Genomic DNA, 16,778 nt, shown 5'->3' on the forward strand with positions numbered 1-16,778 from the left:
GAATAACTTTTGTTTCTTTTCAGTTCCAGCTGTGGTTATATTGTAAATGAAGCCTCCAACACATGTACAATTTGCAACAAAGATTCTTCCAGATTTAAATCTTTTTTTCTCAGTTTTGATGTGCTGGTTGATCTTACTGACCACACTGGAACACTCCATTCCTGCAGTCTCACAGGAAGTGTTGCTGAAGAAACGCTGGGCTGCACGGTAAACAGCAGAAAGGAAGAAATAGCTAGAAATATTTCTGATATTCTTGAATAGTCTTTCTTAAAACTACAAATTATTTTGTTGAACATTTGATAGAAACTAATCAAGAGAGCTTGAGAAAAGTCATATTGGTTTAAACATATATTTGAAACATTTAAAACATTTTTTAATGTTGTAGTTTATGTGTGTGGATTTTGCTGCATGTATACTTGTACATTACATGCCTGTTTGGTGCCCATAGAGGCCAGAAGAAGGCATTTGATGTTCTGGAATTGGAATTAAAGATGGCTGTGAGCAGTTGGGTATGCTGGCACACGCCTGCAATCCTAGCATTGGGGGAGGCAGAGGCAGGCTGATCTCCGTGAGTTTGAGGCCAACCTAGTCTACAAAGTAAGTCCAAGACAGCCAAGGCTACACAGAGAAACCCTGTCTCAAAACAAAACAAAAAAAGATGGTTGTGAGCTGCCATGTGGGTTCGGGGAACTGATCCTGAGGTTCTCTGCAAGAACAGCAAGTGCTTTTAATCATTGACCAATCTCTCCAGACCTAAACATAATTTAATTTTAGTGAACATATGATCTATTACATTTTTAGCTAATTTTACTATTATGAGTAATGACAGGCCTTCAGCAAAACAGAAGACTAAATATGACATTTTAGGACAGTGTCCTTTGTGCAGCTTAGACTGGGCTTTTTTTGTTTGTTTGTTTGTTTGTTTTTCAAGTTTCTCTGTGTAACTGCTCTGGCTGTCCTGGAACTTTCTTTGTAGACCAGGCTGGCCTCAAACTCACAGAGATCTGCCTGCCTCTGCCTCCCAAGTGTTGGGATTAAAGGTGTGCACCACCACTGCCTGGCTGCGTTTTTTGTTTTTGTTTTTATTTTTCAAACCAAGCTTTCTCTGTGTAACCCTGGCTGTCCTTGGAACTCACTCCGGGCTGGCCTTGAACTCAGAGATCTGTCTGCTTCTGCCTCCTGAGTTCTGGGATTAAATGTATGTGCCACCACTGCCAGCTTAAATATTGCATTTTATATAGTCAAGCATGGGCAAAGCATAGTGGAGATACTGACCAGGCATGCAGAGGCTGTGCTAGAGCCTGCACTGGCCATATTTCCCCTGCCCACTCTATCACTGGTTCACATTGTGCCTCTGTCCTGCACCTACAGAACAGCAGCAAATATGTAGGGACAGGAACATGTTTGTTAAAGCCAGGTCACAGTTGAGCATGGTGGTACATGTCTGTAATCCCAGCACTTGTGAGGTAGGGAAAGGGGATCATGAGTTCAAAGCCAGTCTTGGGTACACAGTGAGTCTGTAGCTATACGAGACCCCATCTTAAAAAAAAAAAAAAAGACAGATCATGACACCATTAAACTTTGGCTCAGAATTCTGAGCCAATTCATTGGGAGGAATTTTTCCTTGACTAGCTATACTGATTCTGGTGATAGTTTTTCTTTCTTTATCTCCCTGTCAAAGGACTTGAGCTGTAATGCTGTAAGTAAAATTTCATTTCTAGTGGTCAAGTGTGTTTCACAGTGTTGTCAAATGAGTTATCTATGTCTACTTTTAAAACACTTACTTGATATTTTGTTTTTTTTTAACCAGACAAATGAGTTTCTTGTAATGACAAGTGAGCAGAAAACAAAACTGAAATGGCAGTTTCTTTTGGAAAGAAGCAAAATTTATTTAAAAGTGAGTATATATTAGAGTAGTGTTATTTTATAAGTAAGTTCAAGCAACAACAAAAAAAATCTTCATAGGAGAATTTTTTTTCAGAGCTGAGGATATGCTTCGTATGCTAAGCAAGTGCTCAAGCATCAAGCGGTGCCCAGCTTCCGAATGTGTTGTCATTAACAGTGCTTAATTCGAGATGTACAAAAGGTTTTTGTCTGTCAAAGAAACAATGGAAAAGTCATAGAATAAAGGGAGTCAGTTATCAATGACAGTAAATAGGCCAGTGAAGAAAATGCACTTTAATGGTGACTTCAAGACAAGGCAACAGACATCTCTAACCACTAGACTGTCCCCAGTCTTGCCTGCCTTGTGGCTCTGCTCTTTGATGAGTGAGACGGTTATAAAGTAGCAGCTCAGTGTCTTGTGTCTGGGCTGACAGAGAGATGCTGTGAACTCCAGTCTGACCTTTCCTCAGCCCATGCAATCCCCATGTATGTGCTCACTTCACTCAGCTCCTGTAAGTTAACTGGTCCTACAGCTGTGAAGGGCCAGCACTGACTCCTGAGACATTCTCTAGTATTAGAGGATCGGAGCATCTCCGTATTGAAGCTATGGAAGGCAGGGGAGTGTGTGACAAACTCTTTGGCCCATTGTCTAGGTCACTGGTGAGAGGACCACAGCCAGTGTTACCTCCTTCCTGCTTTGCTTTTTAGTGTTTTCTTTTGTAATCTTAGGAGTTAATGAGCTCTAGTTTGTATTTGCTGATATTTATTCAATTATAATTTAATACTGAGGAAATTACAAACATGTTCATGACCACACATACCATTAGAGGTGTCCTCTCGGTCTCTGCAAATGGCAGAGAATGGGAGTCGAAGTGTCAGCATTTTGATATAAAGCTGATGACCCTTTCTGAGGTCTGTGTGAATGCTGTTTCAGTTTCACTGCAGCCTAATAGAGGCTATAATATTTCCAAATAGTCTTTTTCTCAAGATTAATCTGAATAGATTGCAGACTCAGGGTCAGTAATGTTCTCACCAGGTCAAGAGCCTGCATTTGAGGTTTGGGTAACCATGGGTACCAGGCCCTACGAGAGAGAAGTTAGTCATATGCTGCTTCTCCCCACATTTATCTGGGACCACAAAATGTTCTATTCCATCATCATAAGAACACACATGACCTTACTAATGAGTTTGGTAATTTTAAACAATTTATATATTTTTTACGTGTATGGGTGTTCTTCCTGCACATATGTCTTTAAGTATGTGTGTATAGTGCTTGTGGAGACTAGAAGAGGGCATTTGACCCCATGGACTTACAGATGGTTGTTAGCTCCTACATGTGTGCCATCTAGTGAACCAGGGTCCTCTTCAAGAACAGCAAGTGTTTTTAATCACTGAGCCATCTCTCTAGCCCTGTTTGATCACTTTAAATTTATTGAAACATTTATAAAGTTTTCCAGATTTGACTCATGTACATCAAATTGTCCTCAAGTAAAAGGATATTGGACCTTTCCAAAACATATGTTTAAAAGATTGTATTTGGGGTGGGTTAGTGCTGAAGATATGGCTAAGGTGTTAAGAGCACTGGCTACTCTTCCAAAGGCCCTGAGTTCATTCTCAGGACCCATGTTAGGGCTTACAACAGTCTTTCACTCTAGTCTACCCTCTTCTGGCCTCCAAGGGCACCAGACATGCAAGTGATGTACAGACATGCAGGCAAAACACTGATACATGTAAAAAACATATGTTTTTATTTTTTGAGTTTTTGTTGTTCTTGTTGTTTTGTTTTGTGTTTTTGGTTTTTTGGTTTTTTTTTTTTTCTGAGACAGGGTTTCTCTGTGTAGCCTTGGCTGTCCTGGAGTCGTTTTGTAGACCAGGCTGGCCTCGAACTCACAGTGATCTGCCTGCCTCTGCCTCCCCGAGTGCTGGGATTAAAGGCCTGCGCCACCACACCCGGCTGTTTTGTTTTGTTTTGTTGAGATAGCGTTTCCCTTTGGGCTTGACCTCACGATGGACTGGTTTTAAGTTCAAGTCTATCCTCCTGCCTCAGTCTTCCAATTACTGGGATTACAAACATGAATTTGTGTGTGTGTGTGTGTGTGTGTGTGTGTGTGTGTGTGTGTGTGTGTGTGGACTATGATGGAATCCCATAGTGAAGACTCTACCAGTAAGCTATAGGCCTAGAAAATAAAAGATATCTAAATTGTATTCATGAAAGATCTTGAACACATATAACATGACTATAGTACCCAAAATATACAATAAAAACCAGAGCCTATGAGCCAAGTACAGTAGCTTAAGCCTGTGTCTACTTGGTAAGGGAAATCAGAAGAATTGCTTGAGGCCAGGAGTTGGACGCCAGCATGTGTAATAGCAAATCACAAGAGCCTGTCTCAAACAAGCAAAAATATAAATGTGAGAATTCTTATTATTTGAGAAAATTGGTCAAGTGTGCCAGCTAACTGATCTTAGTACCTGGACAGTAGAGGCAGAAATACCAGAAGTTCCTCTTCATTCTCAACCGTGCAGGGAGTTTGATGGCATCCTGGGCTATAAGAGACTCTGCCTTAAAGAAACCCAAAACAAAACTCTGCCTATAAAGATGAAATATTTCCTATAATTCTCATATATCAATTACAATGATTGTCACAGTCACAGAGTGGTGGCACACACCTTTAATCCTGGTACTTGAGAGGCAGAGGCAGAGGCAGGTGGATCTCCATGAGTTTGAGGCCAGCCTGGTCTACAGAGTGAGTTCCAGGACAGCCAGGGCTACACAAAGAATCCCTGTCTCAAAAAACCAATATGTATATATAAAGTCTAACCTTCTGTCTCTTTTTCTCCTTCAGTTGATTTTATCACACAGAGCAAGGGGTGGACTGAAAGTTAGCATACTCTCCTGTAAGCTTGCAGATCCTACTGAGGCAAGCAGGAAACTTGCTGGACAAGGACACACTTAAAACCAGGCTTTGTTCCAAAATATGGAAAATATAGATATTTAACTCTTAAAATGGAATGTTAGTTTGAGAATTATGTGTAAAATTGCATTTTGGCTAAAAGTAGTAAAACTATTTCTTAGATTGTCACTGTCTCCTTTAGCTCCTGGAAGACCATTCCTACTAGCTTTACCCTGTCTTCTCTCACACTGGAAAATATTTGCTTATGTACAGTAATAAACATGCTTGATCTTCCTCACAGATATGAGCCATTTCTTTGTCTCTGGAAGAAGGTTAAAACTTCCCAGAATGTCTTTGCTGTAGTGTGGTGGCACACATCACTTGACAGGACACAGTGAAATATTTTTATGTTGGAGAGAAGGCAAGCCCGTGCAGGAGCTGGCCTGGCTTTGGTGATGACACTCTGGAGCTACCTGTACAAGCAAAGGCTTGTAGACGCGAGCTTGGCACTTCTGAGTCAGCAGGGAGGAGAGCAGCTTCAAGAGCTGTAGGAGTGATGTATGAGTCCCAGGAACTTTGAAGAGGGAATTTTCTCAAGACATTAGGGTGGCAGTTGCTTTTCATCCATTCTTCTTTGTAGGAGTTCAGGGCACAGTGCTCAGATCCACAGGAATCTAAGACATGTGTTTCAGGCACCGGCCCCTCTGTGAGACCCACCCTAGCTCAGCACTGATTGCAAACTTCACATCTGATCCATTGTCCTGCATAGGGTTGGACACAAGACCAAAAAGTGAGTACACTGAACTCTCTTATGAAGCTGGTATTGGAAGGTGCACGTGCATTATTCAGTGTTTTCTATGGATTTTACTATATGCAGACATGAGTGAGCTTTGCCTGGTGATTCTCGTATGTCTAAGCTGAGCTGATGAATGAGACAGTGAAGGACTTGATCTAGAAAAGCAAGATGGAACTGGTAAAAGGCTTCCTCCATTCTTCTTGGGAGGGAGATGTGGATTATATAAACAACGTGAGCCATCAGGGTGACAAGGAAGGAGAGATGAGTTGGAGTAGCCTGGCTGGGAGAAGAAAAGTGAGGGTGCTAGGGCAGGATTCAGGTCTGCTGTTTACTGAGAGTGGCCATGGGCTTGTTAGTCAGCTTTCTGTTGCTGTAGTAACATCCAGAAGAAATTCTCTTAAAGGAAGATGCGGTTAGTTTGGCTCATGATACCAGACATTGTCCCTTTGCCCATTAATTTTCCCTGAGGCTGAATACCATGACAGGCTGCACATGGCAGAGCAAAGCTGTTCACATTAATAGAGACTTGGAAGCAGAGAGAGGATAAGGTGTTTGTTACAATAAATTGTATCGATTTGGCCTAGGAAGCCAATAACTGACAGGGAGTCTGAAATTTACTTTAAAGCTGCAAGTGCTATGCCAGGCAGAATATAAACTGATTCTACTCTACTTGTAAACTAAAATAAACTACTCTAAACCTCATAACATGCACATATCCCAAGCACTTGCCAATCTTGTCCTAGGAGACTGTCAATTCTTGGCTCCTTCCCCTCTCCAGGAAGTCCCACTTTCCACTTCCTGTCCTTCTGCCCAGCTGATTGGCTAAATAGCGCTTTATTGACAGTTGTTACATCTACTCAAGACATTCCGCCACAATTCCCATTTTTAGTCTAATTAAAAAAAAAAAAAAAAAACCCTAGCTGGACATGGTGGTGCATGCCTTTAATCCCAGCATTTGGGAGGCAGAGCCAGGCAGATCTCTGTAAATTCAAAGCCAGCCTGGCCTACAAAGCAAGTCCAGGAGAGCCAGGGCTACACAGGGAAACCTTGTCTCCAACAAACAAAACTCTTACCTATACATTTATATTATTACACCAATATACAATATACACACACAAGAACCACAAAACTCATATTTATGTTATACTCATGTTTTGCTGCCTTCAACCCCATCAGAGACTTGAGAAGGAATAAAATTAATTAGCTGAGTAAACAGGAAGTGCAGGTTAACAGCTTCCAAAATGATAAAATGACAGGGACACTTTGCTGCCTGAACAGTCACTCAAAACTATCACACTGGAACATCATCTCCAGCCTTGTGGTCCAGTTTATCTGACAGACATATTTGTGAAGCAGGGACTATTGAGGACTTGCCTACCCTGTCTTAGCAGAGTTTGGCTATCAACTCCACCTGCATCCAAGCTTGCCCATTTCAGGCAGAATTCTGTCTGTGGCAGAAAACAAAGACATTTTTGCCCAGTGGCTGGTTTGCACATCTGAAGCTATTTCCATAAGGAGGTTCCTCAATGCTCATTACCTTCTTTGAGGCAGGCTGGGTGTTGCCAGGAGTCATCCTGTCTCATTTTCAAAGAATCCTCAAAACAAACAACAAAAAAAATTTTAAATGCCATATTCTGTAGGTCTCTGAGGTTTTTGAATACCTTATCTAAATATTTTACCTTATCTATTTATTGAACCTAGGATGTATATTCTTGTGATAAAATTGAGTAGTACAAAGAATTAAAATTGGGCGCCAATTTGTTACAATAAATTGTATTGGTTTGGCCTAGGAAGCCAATGACTGACACAGAATCTGAAACTAAAGCTGCGAGCACTACACTAGGCAGAATCTAAACTGATTCTAATCTACTCATAAACTATTCTAAACCTCATAACATACATATATCCCAAGCACTTGCCAATCTGGTCCTCAGAGGCTTCTTCCTCCTTCCCTGTCAACTGTCCACTGTCCTCTCTCCCTGTTAACAGTCAATCCTTGGCTCCTCCCCCTCTCCAGGAAGTCCCACCTTCCACTTTCTATCCTTCTGCCCAGCTGATTGGCTAAACAGCACTTTATTGACAGTTGTTATATCCACTCAAGACATTCCTCCACATGTTCCCAACAACATGCTGAAGGACTCCTTCCTTCTGCTGGGTCCCACTTCCTCTCTTTCTCTGTATTCAACAAGGTCTTCTTCCTATGTGGCAGGCTGGCTTTGAACTTTATAATCCTTTTTGCTTCAACTTCCTAAGTACTGAGGTTTTTCAGGATAGTATTGAACTGTGTACTGAAGGTTCCTTGATGCTCTGTGTCTACCTCCCAGGTGCTAGGATTAGAAAGGTGTATCACCATGCTTGCTGTGACTTCATTTCACACCTTCCCAACAGCCCATTAATGAACTAATCCATTGATGATATCAGAGCTTTCTTATCCAGTCACTTTCCAGAAGTCCAGAAGGGGCAACCAAACAATTTTGACCCAAACCACAATGGTGTCCCCTCACTGGATCCCACTCTGCCATGTAAGGGGCTGCTGGGCCAGGGCAGGTCTGTAAGTCCCAGCCTGGTTCCGCTGACAAGGGTCTTTCACTATGCTGGCTGTTTCACCCTGGCTTCTACCACCTAATAGAGACATTTTCCTGGTGAGTGCCCTGGCAACGCTGTTCCCTGGCACAGCTGAGTACCAGTGTGGCCAGAAGAGGGCTTTAAATTACCTGCTCACAACCAAGGTTACCTTCTCTCTTAGTCTTGGTTCAAACTGTCACCTGCTCTTATGTGCAAGCTCTTGCTAGTGGTAGAGGAATCTGCAAGGCCCAGCAACAAGCCACCTTTCAAAACTTATCTTATACTTTTATGTGAATAAAGTTACAAAATCAGTCAAAATTTGCTTTTTAACTAAAATCAAGGGAGAGATCAACTGATATCTGAAATTTCAGTGTAGACTAGCCAAAATGCATGTATGCAAACAGGAAGAAACATCCCACGTCAGCACCAAAGCCCATGTCTTCCTGTAGGCTCCTGGAACTGGTTTCTGCCAAGCTATAGGGTTCATGCTGGGTGACAGATGACTTTTCCTTTGTAGATTATGCTTTGGTGCATTTATTTGTTCCATACACAGTATGTAGCAAGTAGCAGAGACACCATGTATGTACATGTGCATGCATTCTTTATCCAGAGGAGTCTTCACAAGTATTCACAACTATTTTTTATCAAGTTTTATATCTTTCATAGAAAATAATAGACATCAGAACAAGATAACTATAATCTCTCATATCTTATTTTTAGTTTTGGTTTTTCAAGATAGGGTTTCTCTGTGTAGCCTTGGCTGTCCTGGATCCACTTTGTTGACCAGGCTGGCCTTGAACTCACAGAGATCTGCCTGCCAGCGCCTCCCAAGTGCTGGGATTAAAGGCATGTGCCACTGTGCCTGGCTCATAGGTCATGTTTTTAAGTGTATTTTTGTTTTATATTTTAATCAAACATAAATAACATCTGAGGGGTTGTGGCACAAGCCTTGGTAGGCAAAGACATCCCAGCACTTGGTAGGCAGAGACAAGTCAATCTCTGTGAGTTGAAGGCCAGCCTGGTCTATAGAATGTGTTCCAGAACAGCCAATGTTACACAGAGAATCCTGTCTTGGAAAAGAAAAATCATAATCTTAACCATTTTAACATATACTATTCATTGGCATTAGTACATTTATTTATTATGTGTGCATATTACCTTTCCAGAATTATTTACTTCCTCCCATGCTGTAACCATGTGACAATTCACCATTCTCTTCTCCCCATAGCTCAGGTAACCTCTGATCTACATTTCTTGTGAATTAGGTTCACCTCACAGGAGTGGGTCCCAAGTAGTTGTTTTTGTGACTGTCTGCCTTCACTTAGTACAATGATTTTTAAGTTCACCCATGTTATTAATATGTGTCATTCTTTTGTGTGGCTGAGAAATATTCCTTTAGCTGGTTTATTATATTTTATTTATCTGTTCATCTGCTGGTGACATTTGAGGTTTTTTTTAACCTTTGGGCTATTAGGAACTTTGCTGCTCTGAACATGCCTGTGCAGACAAATAACACTTTTGTATGTCTTTTCTGAACATCTGTCTTGTATCTATATATCCACGTTAAAGTATATCATTTATAAACTTTAATATAACTATAAGAATACACACACACACATCAGCTTATCTTTGTCTCATTCCTGAGATTGAAGGCATGCCCCTCACATCCATACTAGAGATCACGCTGAGTGTGCAATGGCATTAGATTGATTGCATGAGTATGTCCTATACTCCTGTAATGAGATATAGCCATTATAACATTTAGTGATTAAGAAAATGTTTACTGTAAATTAACTGTCCTCTAAATAAATTAAGTATGAAGCATATTATAGTGTGACCTATTTGTAGATTGTGTGCTTATTAGTGAGGTGTGGTGGCGCATGCCTTCAGTCCCAGCACTGGGAGGCAGAGGACAGAGGATTTCTGTGAGTATGAGGCCAACCTGGTCTCATAATGAATTTCAGGACAGTCAAGGCTATATAGAAAGACCTTGTCTCAAAACAAAACAAAACAAAACTACGACAACAAAGGAGTTGTTTTCTATGTTTTACAACATTTACATGTTCTTAGTCATTGCCTTAAGATACATTTCTAGATATTAATTTTTTATTGTGTCTGTGTGTACTTATGTATTTTGTTGTTGTTCTGTAGATCAAGCTGGCCTCAAATTCACTATGCACCTGAGGCTGGCTTTTAACTCCTGATCCTCCTGCCTCCACTTCCCATGTACTAGGACTAAAAGCTTGCACCACCATGCCCGTTCATAACTTGCTATAATATATTTTTGACTTGAACATTTATTATTTTATGTATATGGGTGTTTTATCTGCTCCTCCTGTGTCCGTGTATCATATGTTTGGTGCCTGCAGAGACCAGAAGAGGGCATCACAATGCCCGGAACTGGAGTTACAGACAGTTGTGGACTGACTTGTGGGTGCTGGGAACCTGGCCCAGTCCTTTGGAAAAGCAGCCAGTGCTGTAAACCACTGAGCCATCACTCCAGCACCATAAGTTGCTATAACATCAATAACTAACACTACTGAATCTTTCTTATATGACTTAGAAATAACATTTTACTGGTATCATCCGATATGTATGAGGGGCATTATTTTATCCACTTCCTAGATGGAACATAAAGGTTCAAACAGAGGTAGAAACGAGGGCCGGCTCTGTGGCTGCAGGTTCAAGCTACGTCTGTGGTTCGGTTCCCAGGCCTCCTGCTCTAAGTTTCTCCTTCTGTGGCTCTAGGTTTCTCTTTTGTCCAGTCCTGTGTGAAGACAAGGCCTGAAGCAGGGTAGATGCAAGACTGGAGAGGGAGGACTGAGTCAGGCACAGGAATGGGGGAGTTTGCAGCCTGACTGACTGGCAGTCAGAGTGCTGCTTTATTTGTACAGAACTCAATAGACAGACATAGATGTATATTGCCCCAAAACATAGATCATATCATTTTTGCCTCCAGACATATGTTTTAATTTCCTCTTGGTCATAAGTTTAGTCATCGCTGCTCCTCAGAGAGGCCAGGAAGTCCTTGCAAACTTGGACTTAATGGAGACTAGGTTGGGGACAATATTTTCTTTTTTTAATTTTTTTTTATTTATTTAATTTTAATTTATGTGTGTTGGTGTGAGGGTGTCAGATCTTGGAGTTACAGACAGTTGTGAGCTGCCATGTGGGTGCTGGGAATTGAACCCAGGTCCTTTGGAAGAGCAGTCAGTGCTCTCAACCACTGAGCCATCTCTCTAGCCCGTTTTGTTTTTTTTGAGACAGGGTTTCTCTGTGTAGCCCTGGCTGGCCTTGGACTTACTATATAGAACAGGCTGGCCTCAAACTCAGAGATCTGCCTGACTCTGCCTCCTGAGTGCTGGGTAAAGATGGAATGATTTATTCTGGAGGAAACATATAAAAGCTATATAACACTTGTCAAGTACAAATCTGTATATTCTTTTTCCTGCACAATTTGATAAAATGTACCTAAAATTTTAAGTGTAAACCAGCTACTTAGCTTTGTAGCCATGTTTTTCCCTAAATAAATGAGTGAGTGTTCAGTGTGGTATTTGAAAGCTAGTCCTTGCCTTGTTGTCTCTAGCAGTTTAAGCATTAGAATCTAAACCTGTGGAAAATATTGCCCCCTTAGGCTGGAGAAATGGCTCAGTGGTTAAGAACACTGCCTGCTCTTCCAAAGGACCTGGGTTCAATTCCCAGCACCCACATGGCAGCTCACAACTGTCTGTAACTCCAAGATCTGACACCCTCACACCAACACACATAAATTAATATTTAAAAAAAAGAAAATATTGTCCCCAACCTAGTCTCCATTAAGTCCAAGTTTGCAAGGACTTCCTAGCTTCTCTGAGGAGCAGTGATGCCTGAAAAGACCCTGAGGAGCAGCGTACACCATGACACTGCAGACTGCTTCAGTGCTGTCTCCCATTGCTTCGCAGGTGTTGCTCTCTGCCCTTTCTAGTGACTTTACTCTGCTCCTGAGAGCGACACCTGGACAACAGTCCCCATATGCCTGCTTCTGGAGCGTATGATCTAAGAAGACACACCAATTAAAAATAACCATATGAGTATGCACATTTGTGTCCACTAACCTCAGAAGATGTTCATAATACATTGAGTGAATGCATAATACCTTTCTTCTAGAATTTTATACATGATGGTGATAGGCAAGTACTTTAACACTGACCTATGTACTTAGCCCTCTTTTTTATAATGCAGGATTTCAATTAGTCTGGCCTTGAATTTAATATGTAACCAAGTATGAGCTTGAACTCCTGATCCTCCTGCCTCCACCTCCAGAGTGCCAAGCATGCTCTGGGGTTTTTTTTTTTTTTTCCTTTTGTTTTTTTGAGACAGGGTTTCTGTGTAGCCTTGGCTGTCCTGGACTCGCTTTGTAGACCAGGCTGGCCTCGAACTCACAGCGATCCGCCTGCCTCTGCCTCCTAAGTGCTGGAATTAAAGGTGTGCGCCATAGCTGCATCCTGTTTTTATGATGCTAGGATCAAACCCAGGGCCTCATGAATACTAGGCAAGTACCTTATTATTGATAAATTCTCAGCAACCCCTTCCCCTATTTTCCAGTTTGTTTGTTTACTTATTTTACTTTGTGTTTTGAGACGGGGTCTCACTAAATTTCAGGCTAGCCTTATACTCACTCTGTAGTTCAGACAGATCTTGAACTTGCCTTGTCTTGCCTAAGACTCTTGTCTTAGGCTCAGGAGTAGCTGGAATAACAGCTCTGTGAAACTAAGCCTGGCTTAATGTTCAATTTTTCTAGATGTCCAATGCAACCTTTATTTATTTATTTAGAGACAGGGTCTCACTATATAGCTCTGGCTGCCCTGGAACTCCTATGTAGATCAGAATGGCCTTAAATTCAAGAGCTTCACCGGCCTCTGCCTTCTAAGTGCTGGGACTAAAGACATGCACTCCAATAAATTAAAACAAAAACATAAGACTGTAACAGGTGGCAAGACATACTCTGCACAGACTAACATTATAGTTTTCATATGTGATTAGCAAATGACATTTTTTTTGAGACAATCTCTCTATGTATTCTTCGCTATCCTGAAACACACTATGTTACACCATACTGCTGAGTGCTAGGTTTAAAGGTGTGTACCACTGTGACTGCAACCATTTTTTGTGTTGCTTTTTTGCTTTATGTTTATAGGTGTTTTGCCAGCCTATATGTCTGTGTACCGTGTACATCCAGTGCCCAAGGAGATCACAGGGTGTCAAGTTCCCTTGGATTGGAGTTACAAACAGTTGTGAGCAGCCATGTGGGTTCTGGGGGGTCAAACTTGGATCTTCTGGAAGAGCAGACAGTGTTCTTAACCTCTAAGCCATCTGTCCATATCTAACAATTACAGTTGTTGTATCTACTGAAGGGTAATTTGACCTCACTGGATGAATCTTTCAGCTTTTTCAAAGATTATATTTAAAATAGATTGAAGGAAGCCAGGTGGTGGCACACAACCTTTAATCCTAGTGTGTGGGAGCTAGAGGCCAGCAGATCTCTGTGAGTTCAAGGCCAGCCTGGTCTATATACAGCGAGTTCCAGGACAGGCGGGGATACAAAGAGAAACCCTTTTGAAAAACAAAACAAAAAATTTGAAGGAATATGTATCTCCTGGATATTGGAGTTACTGTGATTTTAGCAGCTCAGGAATTGTGGAAACTGGTTTCAATTTTTGATTCTTTTGTTCAAGGACTTTGTGTGCAACACTTGTAATGCTGGTGCCAGATGTTTGTGACAAAGCTCATTCTGTTGCTTAGTGGACATTGACCCATGAGCTGCACATTCTGGGCACTAGCTTGTTGTGCCTTTGGTTTGCTTAATTGGTCTGTCAACTTGTTGGATGTATCTTGGCTGAACCTTGTACTTGCAAGCTAGACTAACAGTACATTTCAATATGAGCACACCCTTTCACTTTGGGAACCCAGCCACAGTTATTAGGAATTAACAGTGTCCAATTCCACCAGCAAATCCTAATGTCTAAAACCAGAGGACTGACCTAGAGGCCTTTATAATCATTGAAAATCATATTGCAGAATGGTGCTGACTGATGTGGAAGTCTCCATAGCCTGGGTAAAAATCAGGTTGAAAAAGTATGCGGTGGTGGCACACACCTGTTCTATCCACAGCACTCAGGCAACTCAGGGAACAGGATCATGAGTTACAGGCAAGTCTGAGCTACATAGTAAGACCCTCTCTTTAAGAAAAAATTATTACCAAATGTTTAACTTTGGCTATCTCTGGGTAGATAAACCTTTGTTCCTTTCTTATCTAAACGTCTTCACTCATCTACAATAAACATTGATTGCTAAGTAATTAAATAAACTACTAAAAGATAAAATAATGGAAAACTTGTGGTGGATCTTGAGATCAAGGTTATCCTGAACTATAGTAGTGAGATTCTGTTTTTAAAAAATCATATTTATTAAACAAATATCATTATAGGACCTCATAACAATTCATAATTAAGCATGGGGCCCACAGAATAGCTAATGTTTAAATTTTCTTATATATCTACTTATATGACGCTACCTACACTGTAGTTAAAACCCAGGTTTTGAGCTTGTGACAATTTTGTTACAGCATGGCTCTGCCATAGTTTCTGTCCTCTAAGTCTATATTGTCACCAGGATGTCAGGGATAACAATAATGCCAACCCCACAGCTTTGCCAAAACACCCAGAATGCACAGGAATGTACTACGATTGGCATAATGCCTTGAAGAAACAGTACAGTACTGAAGAGATGTAACAAGTCTTCGTACAGGGGCCAGCAGACTGCAATGTCCCCTCACAGCAGGAGCCCCTGTCTACTGGGCCCTGATAGCTGTGCTGTGTATCCTGACTGGCATTTTATCAGGGAAAGGTGCAAGCAAGAACAAATGCAGCCTTCCCAGGCCTGTTAGTTTCCTCGGGCCACTTTCTTTGAAGTGGAGGTACTGGTTCACAAAAGTTAAAGCCCAGTGCTCAGGAAGTCAAAGGTCAAGGTCCCCTCCCTACTAGAAAAACAAAGTACACTTTTAGGCCACACAAAAAATGGTCTTTATTTGGAAAACAATTTCAAAATTATCTCCCAAACTCAGAAGCCACAGCCAGTACTTATATATATCCAAAGTAAACAAGGCAGGATTTCACCAATTACTTAACAACATGTATCTGATTTTGGGATGAAGTGCTTTTCCTAATAAAAATCAATTGGAGTGTTTGTATAAACAGCTTTCCTAAAGGCTAATGTCATAAATGAGTTACTTCGCTTTGCAGTTTTTAAGTCTTGAGCTATAGACTTCAGAATGATTTACTGAAAAGTCTTAGTTCAGTTCAGTTCAGGAGAGGAAAACTACAACTTCTCCAAGTTTAGTTTAACACACTCTTCTTGATAGAAAGCATTACATATCCTTTAGTTCAGTTGTCTCCGTTTCCATTTCTGTCCCAGCTCTTTTAGATCACATTACTTATTTTTTAGGATCTGTCTTATTTGATACCGGCCTAGCTATCTAATAATGTCCCCTCACAGCAGATTTTCATTATGATTGTCATTTAGTTATCTTCACTTGTTTCTCCCTTCTCTTTTGGCACTCATTAAGAATACTCAGTATTCTGACCTTTTCACCTTGAACCTCATATTAACCACCCCGTCTATGCCAGCCTCGATCTCATCATTTTCTTTAACTGGCCCAACTCCCTTTGGAGTCCCGGTCAAAATAAGGTCTCCTTCTTCTAAGGTAATTATCTTGGAAACGTAGCTGATGATGTAGGGAATGGAAAATATCATAGACGATGTTTTGCCTTCCTGCCTGAGCTCACCGTTGACCTTGAGCCACAGTCTTAGGGCATGAGGGTCAGGAATCTTCTCCTTGGGCACGAAGGCGCTGACCGGACAGGAGGCCGTGAAGCTCTTGGCCAGGGTCCAGGGCAGCCCCTTCTTCTTGCACTCTTCCTGCACATCTCTGGCAGTCATGTCCAGACACAAGGCGTAGCCGGCCACATAGTCCATGGCGGTGGCCTCCGGGACGGCTTGACCACGCCTGCCCAACAGTACTCCCAACTCCACCTCGTGGTGCAGGTTCCGGCAGTAAGCGGGCATTAACACCGGCGAACCCTCGGGAACGTACGCGGTAGACGGCTTCAGGAAAAGCACAGGCTCGCTTAGCACGGCGCTGCGCATCTCCTTGACGTGGTCGGCGTAGTTCCTGCCCACGCACACGATATTCTTGCCCCATTCCCAGAAACGAGACAGCGGCTTGTGGGAAGCCATGGTGCAGCCTAGGGTCACGTGACCACCGACTCCGGGGACTACGGTAGCCTCGAGAGGACTCGCTGCCTTGGGACACTGTCCCGGCCGGGGCGGCCCCGCCCTTCCTTGCGTGGCAGCAGGACGCAGAGGTCAGCTAAAGGTCTCTGCGCGGTGGCGACGGCCCCGGAGAGACGAGAAGGCGTAACGCTCAGCCTCCCGCGACCGCCTACACCTACTTCCCGACAGAGTCTGCGGACTGGGACTGCCAGGGCAGGGTAGGGAAGATTAAGGGCAGGAGCTGCTGATTGGCCCGGGCGAGGCGGCGGTGTGAGACAGGCCCTGGTTGGTTGTGAGCTCTATGGGCGGGTACTGATGGATTGAGGGCG

At 42.2% G+C, this 16,778-nt stretch overlaps 2 protein-coding genes across 2 annotated transcripts in view; one reads left to right on the forward strand and one right to left on the reverse strand.

Moving 5' to 3' along the window:
- The window catches only part of Meiob (meiosis specific with OB-fold), a 34,064-nt gene extending 28,737 nt beyond the window's left edge, over positions 1–5,327 (forward strand). The window contains exons 12-14 of the mRNA XM_051167745.1: positions 24–207; positions 1,811–1,897; positions 4,731–5,327. Coding sequence (XP_051023702.1) covers positions 24–207; positions 1,811–1,897; positions 4,731–4,841 — 382 coding nt within the window. The 3' untranslated portion in view covers positions 4,842–5,327. The remainder of the gene's footprint in view (positions 1–23; positions 208–1,810; positions 1,898–4,730) is intronic.
- Positions 5,328–15,688: 10,361 nt separating this feature from the next.
- Positions 15,689–16,591, reverse strand: Fahd1 (fumarylacetoacetate hydrolase domain containing 1). The gene has a single exon (XM_051167775.1). The coding sequence runs from the start codon at positions 16,411–16,413 to the stop codon at positions 15,748–15,750; it is 666 nt and encodes a 221-aa protein (XP_051023732.1). The 5' UTR covers positions 16,414–16,591; the 3' UTR covers positions 15,689–15,747.
- Between the last annotated feature and the right edge of the window lie 187 nt (positions 16,592–16,778).

The sequence above is a fragment of the Acomys russatus genome, chromosome 25 (genome assembly GCF_903995435.1).
Source record: "Acomys russatus chromosome 25, mAcoRus1.1, whole genome shotgun sequence".
NCBI classification, from domain to species: domain Eukaryota; kingdom Metazoa; phylum Chordata; class Mammalia; order Rodentia; family Muridae; genus Acomys; species Acomys russatus.